Source organism: Lissotriton helveticus, chromosome 11, assembly GCF_964261635.1.
Source record: "Lissotriton helveticus chromosome 11, aLisHel1.1, whole genome shotgun sequence".
Taxonomy (NCBI): Eukaryota; Metazoa; Chordata; class Amphibia; order Caudata; family Salamandridae; genus Lissotriton; species Lissotriton helveticus.
Window position 1 is genome coordinate 1,108,755,542 of NC_136072.1, and position 19,884 is coordinate 1,108,775,425.

Here is a 19,884-nt window from a genome sequence, read left to right on the forward strand (position 1 = left end):
CTTGGACCATGAGGGTCACCCAGGTAGAAATGTAACTAAGTACAGGTTGAGAAAACTTTATTGATGGCCAGGTATGGACAGGTTGGTAGAGAATCTAGTCAGGCATTGCAATATGTGTGCCCAGGCAGACAAAGGGAGAATAGTGATGCAAGTACCTCTTTTACCAGTGAAAGTCATCGGTGAACCATGGCAATAATTGGGAAAGGATGTTGTAAGACCTTTTGATTTGCTGAGGTCTTTAGAGAGGGTTGTAATGTTACTGGTTGATTATGCCATTAAATGGGTGACAGCTAAGTGTTTAAGTGCTGTTAATTTCTAGAATCATCAATGAGTTCTTTTATGAGGAGTTTTCCAAGGAGGGCATTTCTAAGGATGTATTGACAGACAATGGGGTGCAGTTTGTGTCACAAGAGATGGGAGTTTTTGTTTGCTCTGCGCATTGAGCACCATCACACAGCAATGTATCACCCTCAAGCCAATGGCCCGGCAGAGGTTATGACTAAAATCGTGAAGGGGTGTGTACAAAGGGCCTGGCAGAATTGAGTGTCTTTGGTGCATGAGTTGAGGGAAATTCTCTGGGCACATGGGACCACTCCTAAGTGTGACTGGTGAATCTTCATTTGAAGAAGGTTAGCCAAAACTAAGTTGTCTTTAGTTTTGTGGTTTTATGGTAGCTGTGGCTGGATTCGTGATACAGATGACAAGAATATGAGAGGGTACCAACAGAAGTAGAAGGAAAGATATAATGCTTTTCATAAGATGAAGAGTGGCAGATGGCGTGTTGGGGACATGATTCATATCAGGAAACCCAAGTATGTAAAGAATGGCACCACACATTTTATGGAGCCGTATAAAATGAAGGGAGTAAAGATGAATGTTGTCATTCTGGAATCTGGTGATGTGTGGAGCATGTCACAATGAGTGAAATCAAAAAACATTGGTGATGATGTTACTACTGTAGATGCTTTTGTGAGCGTCTGTAATCATGTGAGTCTCACTGAACCATATGCTGGGGAGTGTGGTAGAACTTGTCATGGTGGACGTCCAGAAAGGGAGAAAAGGAAGCCTGGTTGGATAAAGAAGTTTATTTAGTCTGGGTTGCTAGGAGTACTGCCTTATGTTGATTGTTAAAAGATGAGGACAAGGTCAATGTGGAATCCATTGTAAACTGCTGGCTGAGGGTTGATTGATTGATTGATTGTGGGTTTCTAAAGCGCTAGAATCGACTCCCGAAGGAGTATCTCTGCGCTGTAGACCGCTGGGGAACCCGTCCTGGCTTTCCCTGTGAGATGGTCCCTACTGGGTATCTCCAAGGTGAAACCAGGCATCCCCGGCGTATGTGGGGGGCCGTTGTGGAGATGAGGCAAGCTAATGCCCAGAGTTGCCGAGTGTGATCCCTAGTTAGAGTAGGCACCGAGGCGAGAATTATCGAGTCCGTTGACCTGGGTAGGTTGAAGAACATAGTTGAATAAGTTCCCAGGCGTTGTGACCAAATTGAGACACGTCACACTTCTCCTAGTCTAAGGTTAATGTCATGGAACGTTGCTGGGCTAAGGTCTAAGGGCTTATACCCAGAGAGGCCTACCTTTAGTGAAGAGCACGATATTTGCCTCCTCAAGGAAACTTGGCTAGTGGTCCCTCGTTTTCATCTAGGGTACTTTAATGATGCATTCCGGCCATAGGTGGAGGGAAAGGTTGGCCTTCAGGGGGGCTTATCATCTGGGTTAGGTAGGCAATTAGCTAGAAGATTCAAGAGCTCCTGACACAGTGCAATGACGTTCTTAGCACTCAGTTGATGGCAGGACCTCATGGGAACATTGACATCTATAATATGTACTCAAGGGGGCTCAGCGGGGGGAAGAGCACAGAAGTTTTTACGATTCTTGATGACCTCCTAGATCATTTCTCTAGGTATTCTCTAGTGATAGTGGGGGTGGATTTCAATTCGACTTTTGATCCCCTTGGCGGAGAGGACCAGGACGTACGCACAGTGGGGAATTCCAAGCCTTGAGTTAACACCCGTAATACGGTGGACAGATGTGGCAATCCAAATCAAAGCCATCTGTTTGGAAAAAGGCCTAAGGGCAGCCACGGAAGAACTCCTTCCGACTGACATGGGGTGAATATCTTTAATAATGGTCACTATGCGAGTCGTATCAACTACTTGTTAATTAGCTTAAAGTTATGGTCCACCCTCCTGGACATGGTGGTGTTTGATCACTTGGAGAGTGATCACAACCCACTAAGTTCTACATTCGAATTATTGGCCCAACAGAAATATACTCAACCAGATAACCAGCTCATCACTCATGATCTGGTACCCACTAACAACATGGGTGCCTTAAAAGGGCAGTGGTCCTAGAGAAACCAAATATTCTAGCTTCTGTTGCCAAGGAAACTGAGCACACAATAGTTGAATAAGTTGCTTTCTCCTCTTGCCTTGATTCCCTTGAGGCTGTAACTGCATCTCATAACAAACTCTTTTCTAAATTGCAACCCCTTTTTATCAAAGAGTGTAGGCCCAAGAGCACCCCACAGGAGAAAGTGTGCCAATGGTACAACGAGGAATGCAAAACAGCCCGTAGACATCTTGGGGACGCAATCAGATCAAAAGAGCCTAGTAGCGTATGATCCGCAAGGATAAAATATAGGAGGGCTCAGGAGAAAGCAAAAAAGGAATGGGACGAAAACAGGTGGCAGGACCTCAGATTGGCATGTGCCAAAAACAACTCCCAAAGATTTTGGAACCTGGTTAAATGGGGAATGGGGGACATCGACCACAACCACAGAATTATGTAGCGCAGGATGAATGGGTTAGCCATTTTGAATCACAATACGCAACTGGTTCTGAAGAGGTTAACGTCTCAGAGCCCCCTCACATATACTATTCTTGTAAGGTTTTTGCCCCAGCTGATGTTAATGCAGCTTTTTGTGCAATAATGGGCGTAGAGTGCCAGGGATTGATAGTATCACGGCGAACATCTTTCTCCACGATAAGACAAAGTGGAATAGGTACATCCTGTTATTGGCAAATGCGATCGCCCTCGGAGCTCCTGTACACGATTTCTGGAAGGGGGCTGAGATTATTCCTATGTATAAAGAAGGTGACAGAACACTTCCAGGAAACTACAGGCTTATAATCCTAATCGACTCTATTCAAAAGATGGTTGCTTGTTTGGTGCTTGGTAAGGTGCAAAATTGGATCGAGGACCAGGACATTCTTACTCCCCTACAGGCGGGTTTCAGGGAACATGCTAGTATGATTGATCAGGTAAGAAGGGGGTGGGCGTACACTGCCTCACACTACAGCCCTCAGTTTGCCCCGATGCATCATAGTAAATGCAGTGTCAGGCTTTAATTTTTCACCCTTGTTGGTGCATCCGGTGCTGTGTATCTCTAGACACGTGTTTCAGGATAATTGTCCTACTTCAGTAGAAAGCAACACTTTTTTGGGGGTGCTGGAGATGCTGCCCAAAGTCTTCTCAGGTCTCAGTACCACTCCCTGGGCGCAGGTGCATCAACCAAATCTCGTCAGCTGGTTAGCTCAATATATCTCCATCCTGTAGCAACCACAAAACATGTAGGAGGTGTGAGTGCTTTACAGTAAAGTGTGCTTAAGATAAGCAAAAGGTTTGCTGCCACCCAAAGGCTGAATGCAACATCCTGCTCCACCCCTCCTCACCAAATGCAAACACAAAAGGTTTGTGTTTTGGGAAGTAAATAGAAATCTTTTCTATTAGCTCACTAAATTTAAAAAACAGCTTGTCACCCATTGGGTAGTCAGTCATGTTTTAGTCCAAAAATCTGTTCAACATGGCAATGCCTGATGTTAGATAATCTAATTTAACAAAGAGCCCCAATCAGGGGAGCGCGTCTTGTTGTAAAATGCTGGTAATATAAGGGCAGAGTCAGAGATCTTACAATATCGATCAATGTTTCTAAATGGCCAGAAATACGGACAGAGTCTGCTACATGGCAGACAGTCTATTGCTTCTTAAGAGCAGATAATATTTGGGCAAATTCAGTGATTTGGAAGACAGTGTGTTTCTGAAGAGCCAGTGGGGCTGGGACAGATCGGGCACTCCTAAGGCAGTTTGGTGCTTATGAGCTAGCATCACTAATTTAAGAAACAGCTCACATTGGTTGAGAGTGTTTTGTCAAAAAGCACATCTGATTCATCTTTACAAAGCTTTAACAATAATATTTTAAAGGCAATACAGCAATCCTTGGTGATAAGTACCCTAATTTAGCAAAGAGCTCCCATTGGACGAGGGCATTTTAATCAAAAAGCAAACAACAGAGGAAGTAAAGGCTACATTGCTAAAATACAGGCAGAAACATGCAAAAACTTTTGGTCACAAGGCACATTGGAGGCATTGTTGGAACCCTTTTTCATGTTAATTTTTAAAACAATACAACAAAGCTTGCTGTAAACTTCCCTAGTTTAAAAACATGACTCATGTCGGATGAACGTATTTTGGTCTGAAAACACGTTCAATGCAATTTTATGGAGCTGTTTAAAATTACTTTGATAAGCACTATGGCGATTATTGATGTTATCTGAACTCCCGTCATCCCAGCGAATTTAACACAAAAATCAAACCACAGCACGACAGAGTAAGAAAGAAGTACATTCTTAAAACACGAGAAGAAATAAACAAAAGAATAGTGCACTGAAACAAACCTATATTCACAGAAGTGAAAGTCTGCAAGCAATAGGGGGGCATGCTCCATAGGAGGGAGCAACACACAAAAAGGAGGGACAGAGAAGACAGATTAACCACATGGAAGCAAGCTGTTTCGAAGGATGCACAAATTAGCAAATCAAAAGCAATGAGCGGGGGGGGGGGGGTAAGCCAACAGAGTGGATATATCATGTCTCGAAGAGACAACACATGCGCTACCTACGCGAGACCTAAAAAACTAAAGTCACAGGAACTAAATGGCCCATGGGGTGTATGCTTCATCCTGAAAAGTCTTATGTACTGACTTTACAGCTTCCACCCCAAAAGTGCTCTGATAATCCTGATTTGTGGATGTCAGTTGAAACTCTGTTGTGAGGTCAGGTGCCTGCTTTAGTCCAATCTACACTGCCCTGTCTTCCAAAGTTTTCAAACCTTTCCAACCCAGTGAACAACTTGATGTCTTCGTTGTGTGTAAATCATGACGTGTTGACACATAACCTGCACATGTGGATAATGTTGTTCCACTCAGGGCTATATGTGGGCACCTGTAGACGGTGTTATCACACCTAGGCGTACATGTGGGCAATGGCTATTCATTAATGTGTACATGTGGACAATGGCAAAACAAGCTGGTCAATTTGTAAACTGTGCTGTCACACTTAATGCACAAGTGGGTCATACTGTTCCACTCAGTTTATTGTCACACCTATGTGCAGGTGTGGGCAATGTCATTGGACTCAGGTGCACATGTGAACACTGCCATTGTACAGAGGTGTGCAATTGAACAATCTGTAACACTCTAGTGAACATGTAGATTGTGCTATCAAGTTCAGTTGCTTAAGTGTAAAATGTCGCCACACTCAGACAAATGCGGGAAATTACTATGTTAGTTGACTCTGGCTTTCACTTATTTTTAACTTTTTGTACGTCTTTCATTGTGTTTTTAGATCTACTTTTATTCATATGACATCTTTTACGATGCCGGCGTTTCCCCACAACATATACCTCACGTTAACGTTGGGATCGGAATTTGCGATGCTATGTCTGTTCTTGTCTGCGTAAGTTGCTTTTCTTGATGTACTGTTTTGGTGGTAATGAGGCATGGTGTTATGTAAATAGGCAAAATCACAATATTGAATTGAGATTTAAAAAGTAATTACTCAATAGAATTAATCTATAAGTCTGATTGTAAGGATAAACATTTTAATTGATGTAATGTACATTATGTGCTAAATATGAACATCTCCTATAAACTTATCTCCTTGAAGTGCACAAATGTGTAATCACACCAGGGGAGATATGCCAGAAGAGGAGAAGTATAAAGAGCCTGGTTAAAGATCTACGATAAAAAGCCTCCAAAATTTGACCATGAACAGCAGTTCAGGAGAGGTGACAGATGGGCTGGTACAACTGTTGGCATAACTAACACCGACATTCAGAAGTCACCCTGCAACTGAGATAAAAGAAAGGCAATTGATTACAAGTAGATGAGCAATGGGTCAGCACCGTTCAAAATCTGATAGATATGGTATTCTGGATTCCTTAGTGAATGTCTTGAGTTGTTTGCTCTTCATTGCCTTTCTCCTGTGTGCTTGGCCTGCTGACTGGGGTCTTTCTTCCGAGGACTTCCTTGATGTCGCATCTCCCACCTCCTCTGATGTCTACCATTATGTGAAGCAACTGTTGCAGCACGGTCACTTCTTGACTAGGCATTTCTCCTCCCATGCAGGCACCTGCAGCTCTTTCTGTTGTTGGACGTGTTCCCTTATGGGCATCCATTTCTTGAGTGGTATGTCGTGGCACCCACAATGCATGCTGCGACTGCTTGCTGTTGCCATCTCTCTCTCTCCCTGGCCCTAACTACAAGGTTCAATCTTCCCACCACTTGCTTTGTAGTGCCTGGACTCTTCTCCTAAGACTGATCCATGTCTGTGTGCCCTCAAGAATCCTCCCTGCCGTTCATCTTAGCACCAATTGTCTTAGTTGCTCTCTTCCTTTCCAAATCCAGCTCTGCCTACTCACGTGTGACTATTTCTAACCATGCAAGAGCCTGCCTTGACACACATACCAGGGTTCAAAAGATATTTACATCTATTCACAAGTCATAGATTCTTATAATGAAAACACCAAAACCAATGTAAATGTTAACATTTTGAAGCCATCACTAGAAATAATTCAATGTTCCTCTGTTGTGGGTTCTCCAATTGGTCATCTGTCAGTAGAGTAGCCCAAACCTGAAGCAGTATCCGTAGAAGGTTATGGAGTTCGGCTTCTGGTTGAAACTGAATTACAGAAACAATACAATAATGTTTTTTTATTTTTTATTTGTTTATTTGTTTTTTTACAAAACATCGAAACAACCAGCAATGGTAGTACAATACATGGGGAGAATCATACATAGCATCAGCACCAGGTCGATGGATCAACACAATATATATTCCAGAGTAATAACAGCATCAGGAATTAACCCCCAAAGAGGACATTATACTAAGGACAAACCCCTTTCACAGTGTGTATAACACAGATCAGAGTAAAACATGAGACCCTTCAATAAAGCAAGTATGGATGTAAGGCACGTGGACTCCACAAAATCAAGTGGTAGAATGTGATATACGAGGGGAGCGTGGAGTCTGGTCACTATCAATCGGATGCTCCAGGAGATAAGACATAAGGGGAAGCAATTCAGCATAGGTGTACGCTTGCTCCTGCCATAACAACATGTCGCCAATCCATTCCTTAAATGTGGGCGCTCTGCCCCGACCCCATCTACATGCCACCTGATTTCGAGCTAGTAACAGGCTAAACAAGATGAATTTCTGGTGTGCTGCTGCTAGTTCCTCTATTTATCCAAGTAGAGGGAGAAGAGGAGTGAAACCAATCAATCAAAAAATCTATCAATCAGGGGTTTATAAAGCTTGCTATTCATCCGCAAGGGTCTCTAGAGGCTGGGGGGAGGGGTGGGACGGCAGCTCTGGGTCAGTCGACGAGCCGTGTCTTGAAGTCCTTCCTGAACATGTGCAGGGTCGGGGAGCATCTGATGTGCAACAGGAGCTTGTTCCAGGTTTTAGCTGCGATGTAGGAGAAAGCTCTTCCCCCGGTTCTGTCTCTGCAGATGCGGGGGGTCGGCGGAGCGGAGCACAGGTTCCTCTTGGGTACGTTGGAGGATACTTTCTCGTTGATGTATTTGGGGCCGATGTTGTTGAGGGATTTGTAGGCGTGGGTGAGAAGTGTAAAGGTGACCCTCTTCTAGACTGGGAGCCAGTGGAGGCCTCGTAGGTGCTGTGGCATGTGCTTGTGGCTCGGTGTCCCGAGGACAAGTCTGGCTGCTGCGTTCTGAATGGTCTGGAGTCTGTGCAGAAGAGCGTAGAGGGCATTGCCATAGTCCATTCTGCTGGTAATGAGTGAGTGGGTGATGGTCCTTCTGCAGTGGGGGGATCCATTTGAAGGTCTTACGGAGGATTCTGAGACAGTTGTAGCTGGTGGTGACAACAGAATTGAACTGGCGGTACATGGAGAGGGAGGAGTCCAGGATGATGCAGAGGTTCCGAGCGTCGTCTGTAGGGTTGGGTGGGCTCCTGAGGGCGGAGGGCCACCAGGTGTTGTCCCAGGCGGAGGTGCAGGGGCCGAGGATGAGGACCACAGTCTTTTCAGAGTTTAGCTTCAAGCAGCTGTCCTTCATCCAGGCTGCCACGTTCTTCATTCCTTACTGGAAGCAGAGTCTGGTGTCTTCAGGATTCTTTGTGAGCGAGAGGATGAGCTGGGTGTCATCGGCGTACAAAACAATGCTGAGCCCATGCTGTCTGACGTTGGCGGCAAGGGGGGTCATGTAGATGTTGAAGAGCGTGGGGCTGAGTGAAGATTCTTGGGGTACGCCGCCGTTGATTTCCTTTGGTTTGGAGATGAAGGGAGGGAGTCGGATCCTCTGGGTTCTGCCGGAGAGGAAGGATTGCATCCAGTCAAGGGCGGCTCCTTGTATTCTTGCGTCATGTAGTCTGGCTGCGAGAGTGTTGTGTGAGACTGTGTCAAAAGCTGCGGAAAGGTCTAGAAGGATGAGGTGCCGTGGTGTGTCTCTGGTCCAGCAGCATGCGGATGTCGTCTGTGGCAGCGAGGAGGGCGGTCTCAGTGCTGTGGTGCTGCGTAATCCAGACCAGGAGGCATCCAGGATGGAGTTATCTTCTATGAAGGCGGTAAGCTGGGTGTTAACGAGTCTCTCAGTGACTTTGGCTGCAAAGGGGAGGAGAGAGATGGGCCTGTCGTTCTTGAGGTCTGTTGGGTCGGCCGTCGTGAAAGGGATCGTAAAAGATGCACTAGTGCAGTGAGCACCTGTTGCCAATAGGCTAAAATCGAACCACTCCCCCAAGCTAGGTGAAGGAAGTCAGCTGCTTCTGCCCCGCATCTATTGCATATGTCAGCATCACGTAATCTGTACTTGTGAAGCTTAACCGGGATATAGTAAGTGCGGTGAAGAAACTTGTAATGAGTGATGCGTAACTGGCTGCTTCAGGAGACCTGTTCATTCTACTTACAGCAATACAGCCACTGTTGATCAGTGATTTCCTGTCCCAGTTTAGTAACCCATCTATGCCGGGAAGTGCAGGGAGTCGAAGTGGGAGCAGTATACAAGCTATGGTACACAGAAGTTACCAAATATGAGGAATTGGCAGCATGCAACATATGGCGTAATGGAGCAACTTCATGGGGTTCTTGAGGGTATGAAGGGGTTGGTTTTAGTATACATCACATCAAGACAGTTGGCATAGGCAAAGTTCAAGGTTACCATTATCAAACAATTTTTGTACAGTTGAGTCATTTTTCTCTGAACTCCTTTTTCTACAATCATTATCATTGGCATGAACCCCCCCCCCTCCCTCCAGATCTCTCAATCCCCATCAGAGTCATTGTCCGAGTTATCATCGTCCGATTTGGCGATTGGGTCACAAATCTCTCCTCTGTATGTATTCCAGTTAGCCCAGACTTTGTTCCATTTGCGAGGGCATTTCCTATTTATATATACAGCTCTTTCAGTAATCATTGTCGTATCCATGTCTCTACACCAAATACCCAAGGAAGGTAACTCTGCCGCCCCCCACTTTTGTGCCACATTCCTTTTGGCCACCATGAGGCCCAGAGTCACCCAGGTTTGCCCATAGCGAGATAGGTCATTTGGCTCCCAGATATTGAGGAGGCATCTACGCGGCTCAGGCAGCAGGGAAACATTCAGTGCTTGAGATATTGTGCACAATATCTCGCACCAGTATTCAGCTAATCGAGGACAGTCCCAAATTGTGTGAAAAAAGGTTCCCTCATTGCCACAGCCTCGCAGGCAATATGGATGTTCCACCCTACCTATTCTATGAAGCGTGGATCTAGTGAGATAGGCTCTATGCAGAATTTTAAATTGTACCAGTCGGAGCCTGGCTGAGATTCCCACCTCCCTAGGAGAGGCGAGGGCCATCTGCCATTCTGCCTCATCCATAGCATCAATGTCTGACGACCATTTCTCTTTTAGTGTCACTGTGAGGTCCGACATATTATTTATTAGTTTGCGGTAGGTCAAGGAAGTGGCTCATTTAGGCATAAAGTCTGTAAGGAGCCTATCCTCTAATGGGGACGCCTCCAGCAAATTCACGGTCTGTGGAAGAGCCGTTCGGAGTGCGTGTCTAACCTGCCGGTTCTTCTCCCACTACAAATATTTGCCACGCTGAACACGTTATTGGTTGCCCTCATATGGGGTCCGGGGAGGCGACGAATAAGCCTCAAAAAACTACAGTTGAACACCAGACAGGGGGGCCTAGGTGTGCCAGACCTACGAGGTTATTATTATGCAAGCCAACCACAATGGCTGACACGTTGGGTGGCGGGTAGGAACCTACATGAGATCGCTTTTACACAGGACCGGCTAGCGCGCGGGGAACTGCACTCCCTTTTGCTGCCCACAGCCAAGATTCCCCGAGACTGCCATCCCCTACTACACACTGCTTTGCGGTGCTGGCGAAAAGCACTGGCGTACACTGCAGGGACCATTCCTTATGCGGATAACATTCCCCTGTTAGGGCTCCCAACACCGCAGGGAAGTCTGACACAACGCAGGTTGCAGCCCTGGACGGAGGCAGGAGTGGATAGAGTGGGCGACCTGTTTGGGGACGACACACTGATGGATCACGCCTCCTTTGCACAGTCCACAGGAGCCCCACTGCAAATGTACCTCCTACACGCCTCAGTGACTCACTATGTACGACGTACATGGGCTCCACAGTGCACCAAACCAGAACAACATGAAATGGTACATCTCCTCCACTACATGGGAACGGGAGGACACCTGGTACGATGGTTCTATGTGGGCATTAGGGAACACGCTGCTCTGCCCCTTACCACACTCAGGGATGCCTGGGCTATGGACACAGGAGAGGCTATGACGGACGGGGAATGGAAGATTATCCTAGAACACCACAGGAGAGTATCTAGAAACGTCAAATTCAAATTCAAACAGGCTATGATATTACACAGAGCGTATCTTACCCCCCAGAGGCTCCATAGAATGTTCCCGGCTTCCTCCCACAACTGTCCCCGATGTCAGGAGGATGAGGCTGATATCCTCCATATGCTGTGGGCATGTCCGAGACTACGCAACTACTGGGAGATGGTCCGACGCACACTACACACTATCACAGCCCTGCAAATTCCTGAGGGGGCACTGCCCTGCCTGATAGGACACAGGAAGAGACCCAAGACCCACAAAGCACAACTGAAACTCTTGGACCTGGCACTCTTGTTGGCACTCAGAGTTATAACTATGAGATGGAAATCGACCAGACCCCCGAGTGTAGAGGTATGGCGCTCTGATTTGTTAACATGGGGCAGGGCAGAAAGTGCGATCCTGCGTAGGGAGGAGAAGGGGCTCCGTAAACATCCCATAGCACAAGACTGGAAGCGAACGTTGATAGAGATGGAGGGTGTAGATCTAGAATTATCACAGGGGAACAACACATGATCGTATGTACAGGCTGCAGAGCGGTGGACTTATGGGGTGGGGACATGAATGCTGAGTATACGGGTTAAACCAGCCAGTTGCTGATGTTTTTTCTGGGCAGGATAAGGTCATTATGCCAAGGAATACAGAGTGTATACGATGGTAAAGCTAGGAGACGTGAGGGGTGGGAGGGACTTGGGTGGGATGAAGTTAAATCAACAGGCGATATTGTAATGTGAATGCAAAAGATTATTGATATAATAGAATGATACACCAGAGATTACAGGGAAGAATGGAAGAGAATACTTGTTAATTCGCCAACAGTTAAGGTTAGAAAACGTGAAAAGACTGATAGATGATAAAATGGTCAAAAGTAACATGTAATATTTGATACAGTCATGAATAAAGAGTTTTTAAAAAAAAGGAGTGCGTGTCTAATTTGTATATAACGGTATGTCTCCGTTGGTGCAAGTTCATATTGCTGTTGGAGCTGGTCAAATGGGACGACCGTCCCTTTGTCCCATAAGTCCCCAACTGTGGAGATACCTATGCTATCCCAGTGTTCGAATCCCTTGCTGTTTCTGAGGGTCCCCAACTATTTCGTGTCCCACAGGGGTGTAAGCCTGGTTATAACCCCATTCCAACCAAGATGTGCCAGTGCTGCATACCACAACATGACCGTGTGTTTAGTCGGGCCCGCCAGTGCCAACGCACGCCGCCTGTTATATAGGGCCGCTAACATGTTGTCTGTGCCTAATTGAGCCCAATCAGCCATATATGCTGGGTCTGTCCGAGGGGCGTGTATCCACTGATTTATTACTTTGAGGTGTGCAGCCCAGTAATAAAGGCGTATATTAGGGAGTGCTATGCCGCAATCATACCAATAGCGGGCATAGCTTAACCTGTGCAATTCGGGCTGGTTTGTTGCTCCACAGGAGTGTAGATACTTGTGTTGTTATTTGTCTAAAGTACTTTATGGGTACCTGGTACGGTGTATTTTCCAGCATGTACAGGAATCTGGGCAGGGCCATCATTTTAAATAAGGCAGCTTTACCTAATATTGTAAGGGGCAGCGATTCCCAATGTGTGACATCTCTCCGCAGCCGTTCCAGCTGGGGAACCAGATTCTTGGTGAAGAAGGCAACAGGGTCCCTTGTTATGTGTATGCCCAGGTATTTAAACGTTTCTTGGGAAACTGCCAGCGGACAACCAGGGGGGAGTCGCGGAGTCAGGCCCTTTAACGGGAATAACACCGACTTATCCCAGTTCATGGTGTAACCCGAGATCTGCCCGAATGCGTCGCATATTTCGAATAACATCGGCAGAGTGTTTTCGGGGTCTGCGATGTAGACTAAGATGTCATCTGCAAATTGGGATACACGGTCTTCCAATCCCTCCGCCCAAGTAATACCACGCATAGGAGGAGTACTACGGATCTGCGCTGCCAAGGGCTCTAAAACCAGTGCAAAAAGGAGTGGTGACAATGGGCATCCCTGTCGTGTCCCTCTTGACAATGCGATGACGTCTGATAGTTGCCCGTTCACTGCCACGCGAGCCACTGGGTCTGCATATAGGAGCCGGATCCACGCGCAAAATTTAGGGCCAAATCCTAAATGCGGAAGAACTGTAAAACGATATGGCCATTCCACCATATCGAAGGCCATCTTGGCATCTAGAGAGAGGACTGCTGCTGTCTCCGTCAGACTATGTTCCCTCGCCAGCACACTATGTAAACATCTGAGATTAAGTGCAGTGTTTCTGTTTGGCATAAAGCCCGACTGGTCCGGGTGAATTATGTTGGGGATGTGTGTTTGCAGCCTATTTGCAATTAACTTAGCCAGTATTTTGGACTCTGCATTAATCAGTGATATAGGGCGATCTGAGAGGCATTCCACTGGGGGTTTCCCTGGTTTTGGGATAGCTACGATGGTGGCCGTCCGTTGATCTAGAGGCAGCGTACCCTGCTCCAAGCTGTCATTGTACATTGCTAGTAGGTGCGGGGTGAGGGCGGGTGTTAGGAGTTTATAAAGTTCCATTGGGATACCGTTTGGGCCGATTGCTTTACCGGATTGAAGGGAGTTGATTGCTTCTCCGATTTCCTCCGCAGTGAGGTCGGCTTCTAGCTCCTCAGTGGCCTCGGGGTCGAGTCTGGGCATTTCCACCTCCCGCAGAAAATTTGCGGCAACAACTTCCGTGGTTGACGTGGAAGATGCGTACACCCTACTGAAGTGTGTAGCCAGCTCCTTCACAATTTCCCCAGAGTCTGAGGTGTAACGTCCCTCTGCCGTCCGAATCTGTGCTATAGTGTGAGTACCCCGTTCCCTCCTGTCTAGCCACGCCAACAATTTCCCGACATCATAAATTCTATGCCTTGTCGCTGTGAGGGCTGTCATTGTTTCTAGTCTGAGGTGTTCCTTGTGTTGTTGTTGCTTCAGCAAAAGAGCTTGAGCCGAGTCCGGCGTGGGATTGGTCGAGTGGGCAGTGTCAGCTGCTTGGAGCTTCCGTTCAAGGGTCGAGAGCTCTCTGTATTTTGCACGCTTGTGTTCTGTTATGGAGGAAATGGCCTGACCTCTGAGAACAGCCTTGTAGGCCTCCCACAGTACCGTTGGTGAGTTTACTGAGCTTGCGTTTTCGGTGAAGAAATGCTTTGTAGTGTTACTGAGTTCCTTCCGTATTAGTGGTATTTGTAAATAGCCTGGATATAATGGGTATATTCGCTTGTGAGAGGTGTGGGAGGAGGAAAGTGTCAGAGTTACCGGGGAATGATCTGAGATTCCTCTCGGGCCAATAGTGATGTTTTCTACACTGGAAAGGGTGGAATCCTGCGCCAAGAAATAGTTGAATCTGGATATGCTATTGTGAACTGCTGAGTGAAAGGTGTATTGTCTCTCTAATGGATGTTTATACCCCCAGACGTCCGCTAGTCCCATTGCCTCCACAAAGCTCCGCAGGCGGGAGACTCCATTCGTTGTCGCCCGTGCTGGGTGTCTGTCCATATTAATGTCCATCGTGGCGTTAAAATCCCCACCCACTAGTAAGTCTCCATCTGGAAGCGACAATAGGAAATCGCTGAGGGCCGGAAGTGCCACCTTTTGCAAAGCTGGGGGGACATACACTGACACTACGGTTACTAGTCTGCCCTCCCACTGACCGTGTACAGCTGCAAATCTACCCGGGTCATCATGCTTTGTTTGCTTGACTATAAATGGAGAGTTCTTTCTTATTAAAATACCTGTCCCCCTAGACCCCGCTGAGAATTCTGCGTGTACCACCATCTTAAACCCCCATCTATCCATTGATTTACATATCGCTCCCGTGAGGTGAGTCTCCTGTAGGAGTACTAGTGTAGGGGCTTGACGCTTTAGGGCTCGAAGACTTATCCTCTTTTAATTTTATCCCCTAATCCGTGGACGTTCCAAGTGACCACCGTAAGTGGGGCCACGGGGGCCACCCGACACGTTATTTGTGTATTAATGCAGGGTGTGCCGATCATTCCGTCGAAGTGGAGTGGTAGATAAGTAGTGTAACCTTGTTATGCCCTGTGTGGAGGTCCTATTCGATAAACACCATGCCTTGTAGTCTTGTCTGTGAAGAATTACAACAAAAAACCTAAAACTTCGAACTCTCCCACCCCGCACCGCCTCCCTCATCCCTGCCTCCCTGCCCGATGGACTCAGAACTGCCCGCCACCCCAACTCAGCAGAGTGCTCTATCCCAAATCCCAACATTGTACTTGCGTGTAGGGGTCACGAAGTCCAGAGTGAGCGTGACCCCTCCCTTACTGGCTGGGCCCGTTTCTTCCCCATGTCCAGAGCCAAAATTGGTTCTGTCGGGTGAGCGCCATTATTACTTTAAGGAAAGGCTGAAAAAGCTCAGAATACACAAACACAAAACCTCTCTGAGAAAAACGTTTTTTATATTAAAAACAGGGAACACAAAACACGGCAATTACTTCATTCCGTTTTTGGTTCAGTATTTAAAACATGTGGATGGTGACTGTTGTGAACATAGTGACTAGTGCAAAGCATATAGTGACACTTATATACAAATATATCCAGTGGGGGGACGGGGAAGTAGAAAATGTCTTTTGTTCGAGGGCCAGTATTGTAAAATTTGAGATTCCAAGGAAACAGATGGTTAGTGTCCAAGTTCCTGGTGTTATCTTGGCCAAGTAAGAGCGTCGACGTTTCGACCCTGATGCACCCCAATTGGTGGTCGCGGCGGGTCTTTATCAAGACAGGGGTTGGGGTCCTGGAAAGGAAGGGAGGAAGTATCAGAGAGGGTTCTGTGCGTTTGCTACGTCAAATGTGACAAACATACACATTTACTCACGGGTGGGTCTGGATTCCAAAGGGAAGCTTGTCAGTCGACTTAATTGGAAAATAAAACTAATTTAAGGCCTTGAACAGCTGGTCAAAGTCAAAGGTCTATTTTAACGTGCCTTGGTGATTATTAAGCATATAGGTTAGGCGATACTGGATGTGCTCAAACGATTAGTGTGTAGTGCCCATGGAGGGCTAGCTAAGTTACGCTGGGAAAGGTCTGCGTGGTCTAGGGACCGCTTGCTTACCCTCGGTTCTCCGGATTGGAGTGGTAACTCTGGCGATCCGAGCAAAGTCAAGGCGCCTTCAGAGCTGTCAGGGTAATGCTCGAAAAGATTGAGCCCGGGAAACCAGTGGCGATACTTATACTCGTTGCTGGGCAACGCCGGCCGGCGGTGATGACGCGCCACCGCTCACCCAATCAGCCGGGGGGCGTGAAACTGGGAGACGTGAGGTGCTGGTCCACGAGGACGCATGGCACATTGGTTGCTAGGCACTTCCAGTGAGTTAGTATCCTCAGCTATGGTTGGCCAAGTACCCTGTGAAACTCAAAGGTGAAAACCGTGATAGGGACCAAGGTGAAGAACAGGTATTCAGACAAATCCTTGCAACAGTATACAGTATTCAAATATACATATAGGTTACATCATTCGAGGGAGGATATAACGTTCAAATGGCCTGTTTTGAAGAGAAGTCATAAAAGCAGGTTAAAGTAAGCCCATTTGTTTCGAAATCTCCTCGTGCTCGTTCAATCCCTGACTCACAGAGTTAAGGGTGTGAATCCATTTACACTCTTTTCTGTTCAAAGCATTGGACAAGGAGCCTCCTCTTGGATTTAGATTGATCTTTTCCAAGATGCGCCACCGCATACTTTCAGGATCATGATTATGCGTTACAAAGTGGTCCACCATGGGCGCCCCTTGAACCTTGCAGCGAATTCTGCTCATATGCTGCAGTATGCGTGCCTTCACCTTCTGTGTTGTCTGTCCCACATAGGGTTTGTTACAAGGACATAGAATGATGTATATGGCATTGTTGGTGTTGCAATTCGTCAGAGAAGGCAATGTATATGTCTTGTTATTGTGATCGAAAGAGGGTCCATCCATGCAAAGGGGACATGCTTTGCAGGTACTGCATTTGAAATGTCCTTTCACGGGAGGGAGACCCAGATGGTCTCTAGGGGTGGGTGGCTTGGATGGTTCAAGGAAAGCTTTTACTACATTATCCTTTATGTTCCTGCCCCTCTTAAATGCAAAAAGTGGACTTTCATCTGTATTGAGTTCGGATGCCACCAAATTCCAGTATTTCATTATTGTTTTTTTCATGATGTTGCTCCTCGAGTGGAATGTTGTAACACAGACTAGGCTGGCAGAGGTGGACTTCTCTTCTTTAGGGATAAGTAACTCTTCTCTCGGGCAGTACCACGCTCTCTTCCTGGCACTTTTGAGAAGGCCCACAGTATAGCCACGCTCCCGGAGGCGGTTCGTTAGTGTCTCACATTCTTTAAAGAAGTCTGTTTTCTTGGTGCAGTTGCGCCTCATCCTCAGATATTGGCCAATTGGCAGGTTATCCCTCAAGTTCCGCGGATGGTGAGAGTCATACTGTAATAAGGTATTTTTCTCCATAGGTTTCCTATAGAGATCACATATAATTAGACCCTCTTCTGTTTTAAATAGCAGATCCAGAAATGCAATGCTACTTTTGTCATAGCTCATGGTGAACTGAATGTCTGTACATCTTGCATTTAGCCAGAGGTAGAAGTCTTTCAGTTCAGCTTCCGTGCCCGTCCAGATCATGATCACATCATCGATAAAGCGCTTCCATATCGATATCGAGTTGATGAATGGATTTTCCTCTGTGTATAGGTGTTGTTGTTCATACTGGTCCATATAAAGATTCGCCAGACTAGGGGCATAAGTCGCGCCCATCGCGACTCCTTTGCATTGAAAGTAGAACTGTTTTTCCCTATCACGGTTTTCACCTTTGAGTTTCACAGGGTACTTGGCCAACCATTGCTGAGGATACTAACTCACTGGAAGTGCCTAGCAACCAACGTGCCACACGTCCTCGTGGACCAGCACCTCACGTCTCCCAGTTTCACGCCCCCCGGCTGATTGGGTGAGCGGTGGCGCGTCATCACCGCCGGCCGGCGTTGCCCAGCAACGAGTATAAGTATCGCCACTGATTTCCCGGGCTCAATCTTTTCGAGCATTACCCTGACAGCTCTGATGGCGCCTTGACTTTGCTCGGATCGCCAGAGTTACCACTCCAATCCGGAGAACCGAGGGTAAGCAAGCGGTCCCTAGACCACGCAGACATTTCCCAGCGTAACTTAGCTAGCCCTCCATGGGCACCACACACTAATCATTTGAGCACATCCAGTATCGCCTAAGCCTATATGCTTAATAATCACCTAGGCATGTTAAAATAGACCTTTGAACTTGACCAGCTGTTCAAGGCCTTAAATTAGTTTTATTTTCCAATTAGGTCGACTGACAAGCTTCCCTTTGGAATCCAGACCCACCCGTGAGTAAATGTGTATGTTTGTCACATTTGACGTAGCAAACGCACAGAACCCTCTCTGATACTTCCTCCCTTCCCTTCCAGGACCCCAACCCCTGTCTTGATAAAGACCCGCCGCGACCACCAATTGGGGCGCATCAGGGTCGAAACGTCGACGCTCTTACTTGGCCAAGATACCACCAGGAACTTGGACACTAACCATCTGTTTCCTTGGAATCTCAAATTTTACAATACTGGCCCTCGAACAAAAGACATTTTCCACTTCCCCGTCCCCCCACTGGATATATTTGTATATAAGTGTCACTATATGCTTTGCACTAGTCACTATGTTCACAACAGTCACCATCCACATGTTTTAAATACTGAACCAAAAACGGAATGAAGTAATTGCCGTGTTTTGTGTTCCCTGTTTTTATTATAAAAAACTTTTTTCTCAGAGAGGTTTTGTGTTTGTGTATTCTGAGCTTTTTCAGCCTTTCCTTAAAGTAATAATGGCGCTCACCCGACAGAACCAATTTTGTTGTTAATCACGCATGCCCAGGTTCTGAGGGACACAGGGTTACCCCTTTTCTAAAAAAGCATTCTTTTGCAAGTGCTGACTTGCGAGGGTTCATTACGTTAATTTATGCTGATCGAAAATTTGTTTGAAATGTACTTTGATTAACATAACAATGTCAGACAAAGAAACCTTGTCTTACAGTGAAGACTACATAGCGAAATTGATAGAGGAGCAAAGTTCCTCCAGCTTTCTTCTTGGTTCAGAGAGAACACCCTCTGATGTAACACTCAATGAAAAACTGCTCAAAATAGAAAGACTTGAAAAGAAACTAATCCGATCCCGTCTCCATGGACACGTTCTCACTAAATATCTGGCATTCAACATAATTCCTAAAGGTTTACAAATCAGAAACGAGCCTGGAATCTTCATAGACGTGCCGAAATTTAGAGAAGGCTTCAGTTTTGTGGCCAATAATTGCTCCAGGCACTGGATGGTGCTAGGGGTGGAGACGGCCATCGACTACGTCAAGAAACTGATTCAAGAAATCGCTGACCTAAAGAAAGAAATATTGGAAGACGGAGCGCTTGCAAACGCCAAAGAAGCGCTAGAAAAAGCAGAAAAAACACTGGCGGAGTTCAATACAGTGACATTGAGCAGAAAACTGGATAAACTCAGCAAGGATATTCGAAATTACGACAAAAAAGTCACTTACCCATACCTTGCGGACGAATACTATCAACAGGACGATCAAGGCTTCTTCACTAACAGAGGCAGACAAGGACCAAGGAGGTTTACAACATTCTCGGACTCCTCAGCTGGCAGTGGATCCGACTCTGAACAAGAGGGGGCATCGACAAGTAGACAACAACCACAGTTTCCTCAACA

The 19,884-nt window shown here is 46.5% G+C and overlaps 1 protein-coding gene across 1 annotated transcript in view; it reads left to right on the forward strand.

Moving 5' to 3' along the window:
• LOC144790945 (solute carrier family 2, facilitated glucose transporter member 11-like) overlaps positions 1-19,884 on the forward strand; it is a 525,594-nt gene that overhangs the window by 234,759 nt on the left and 270,951 nt on the right. Inside the window, exon 8 of the mRNA XM_078665571.1 lies at positions 5,633-5,743. Within this exon, the coding sequence (XP_078521697.1) occupies positions 5,633-5,743 (111 nt within the window). The remainder of the gene's footprint in view (positions 1-5,632; positions 5,744-19,884) is intronic.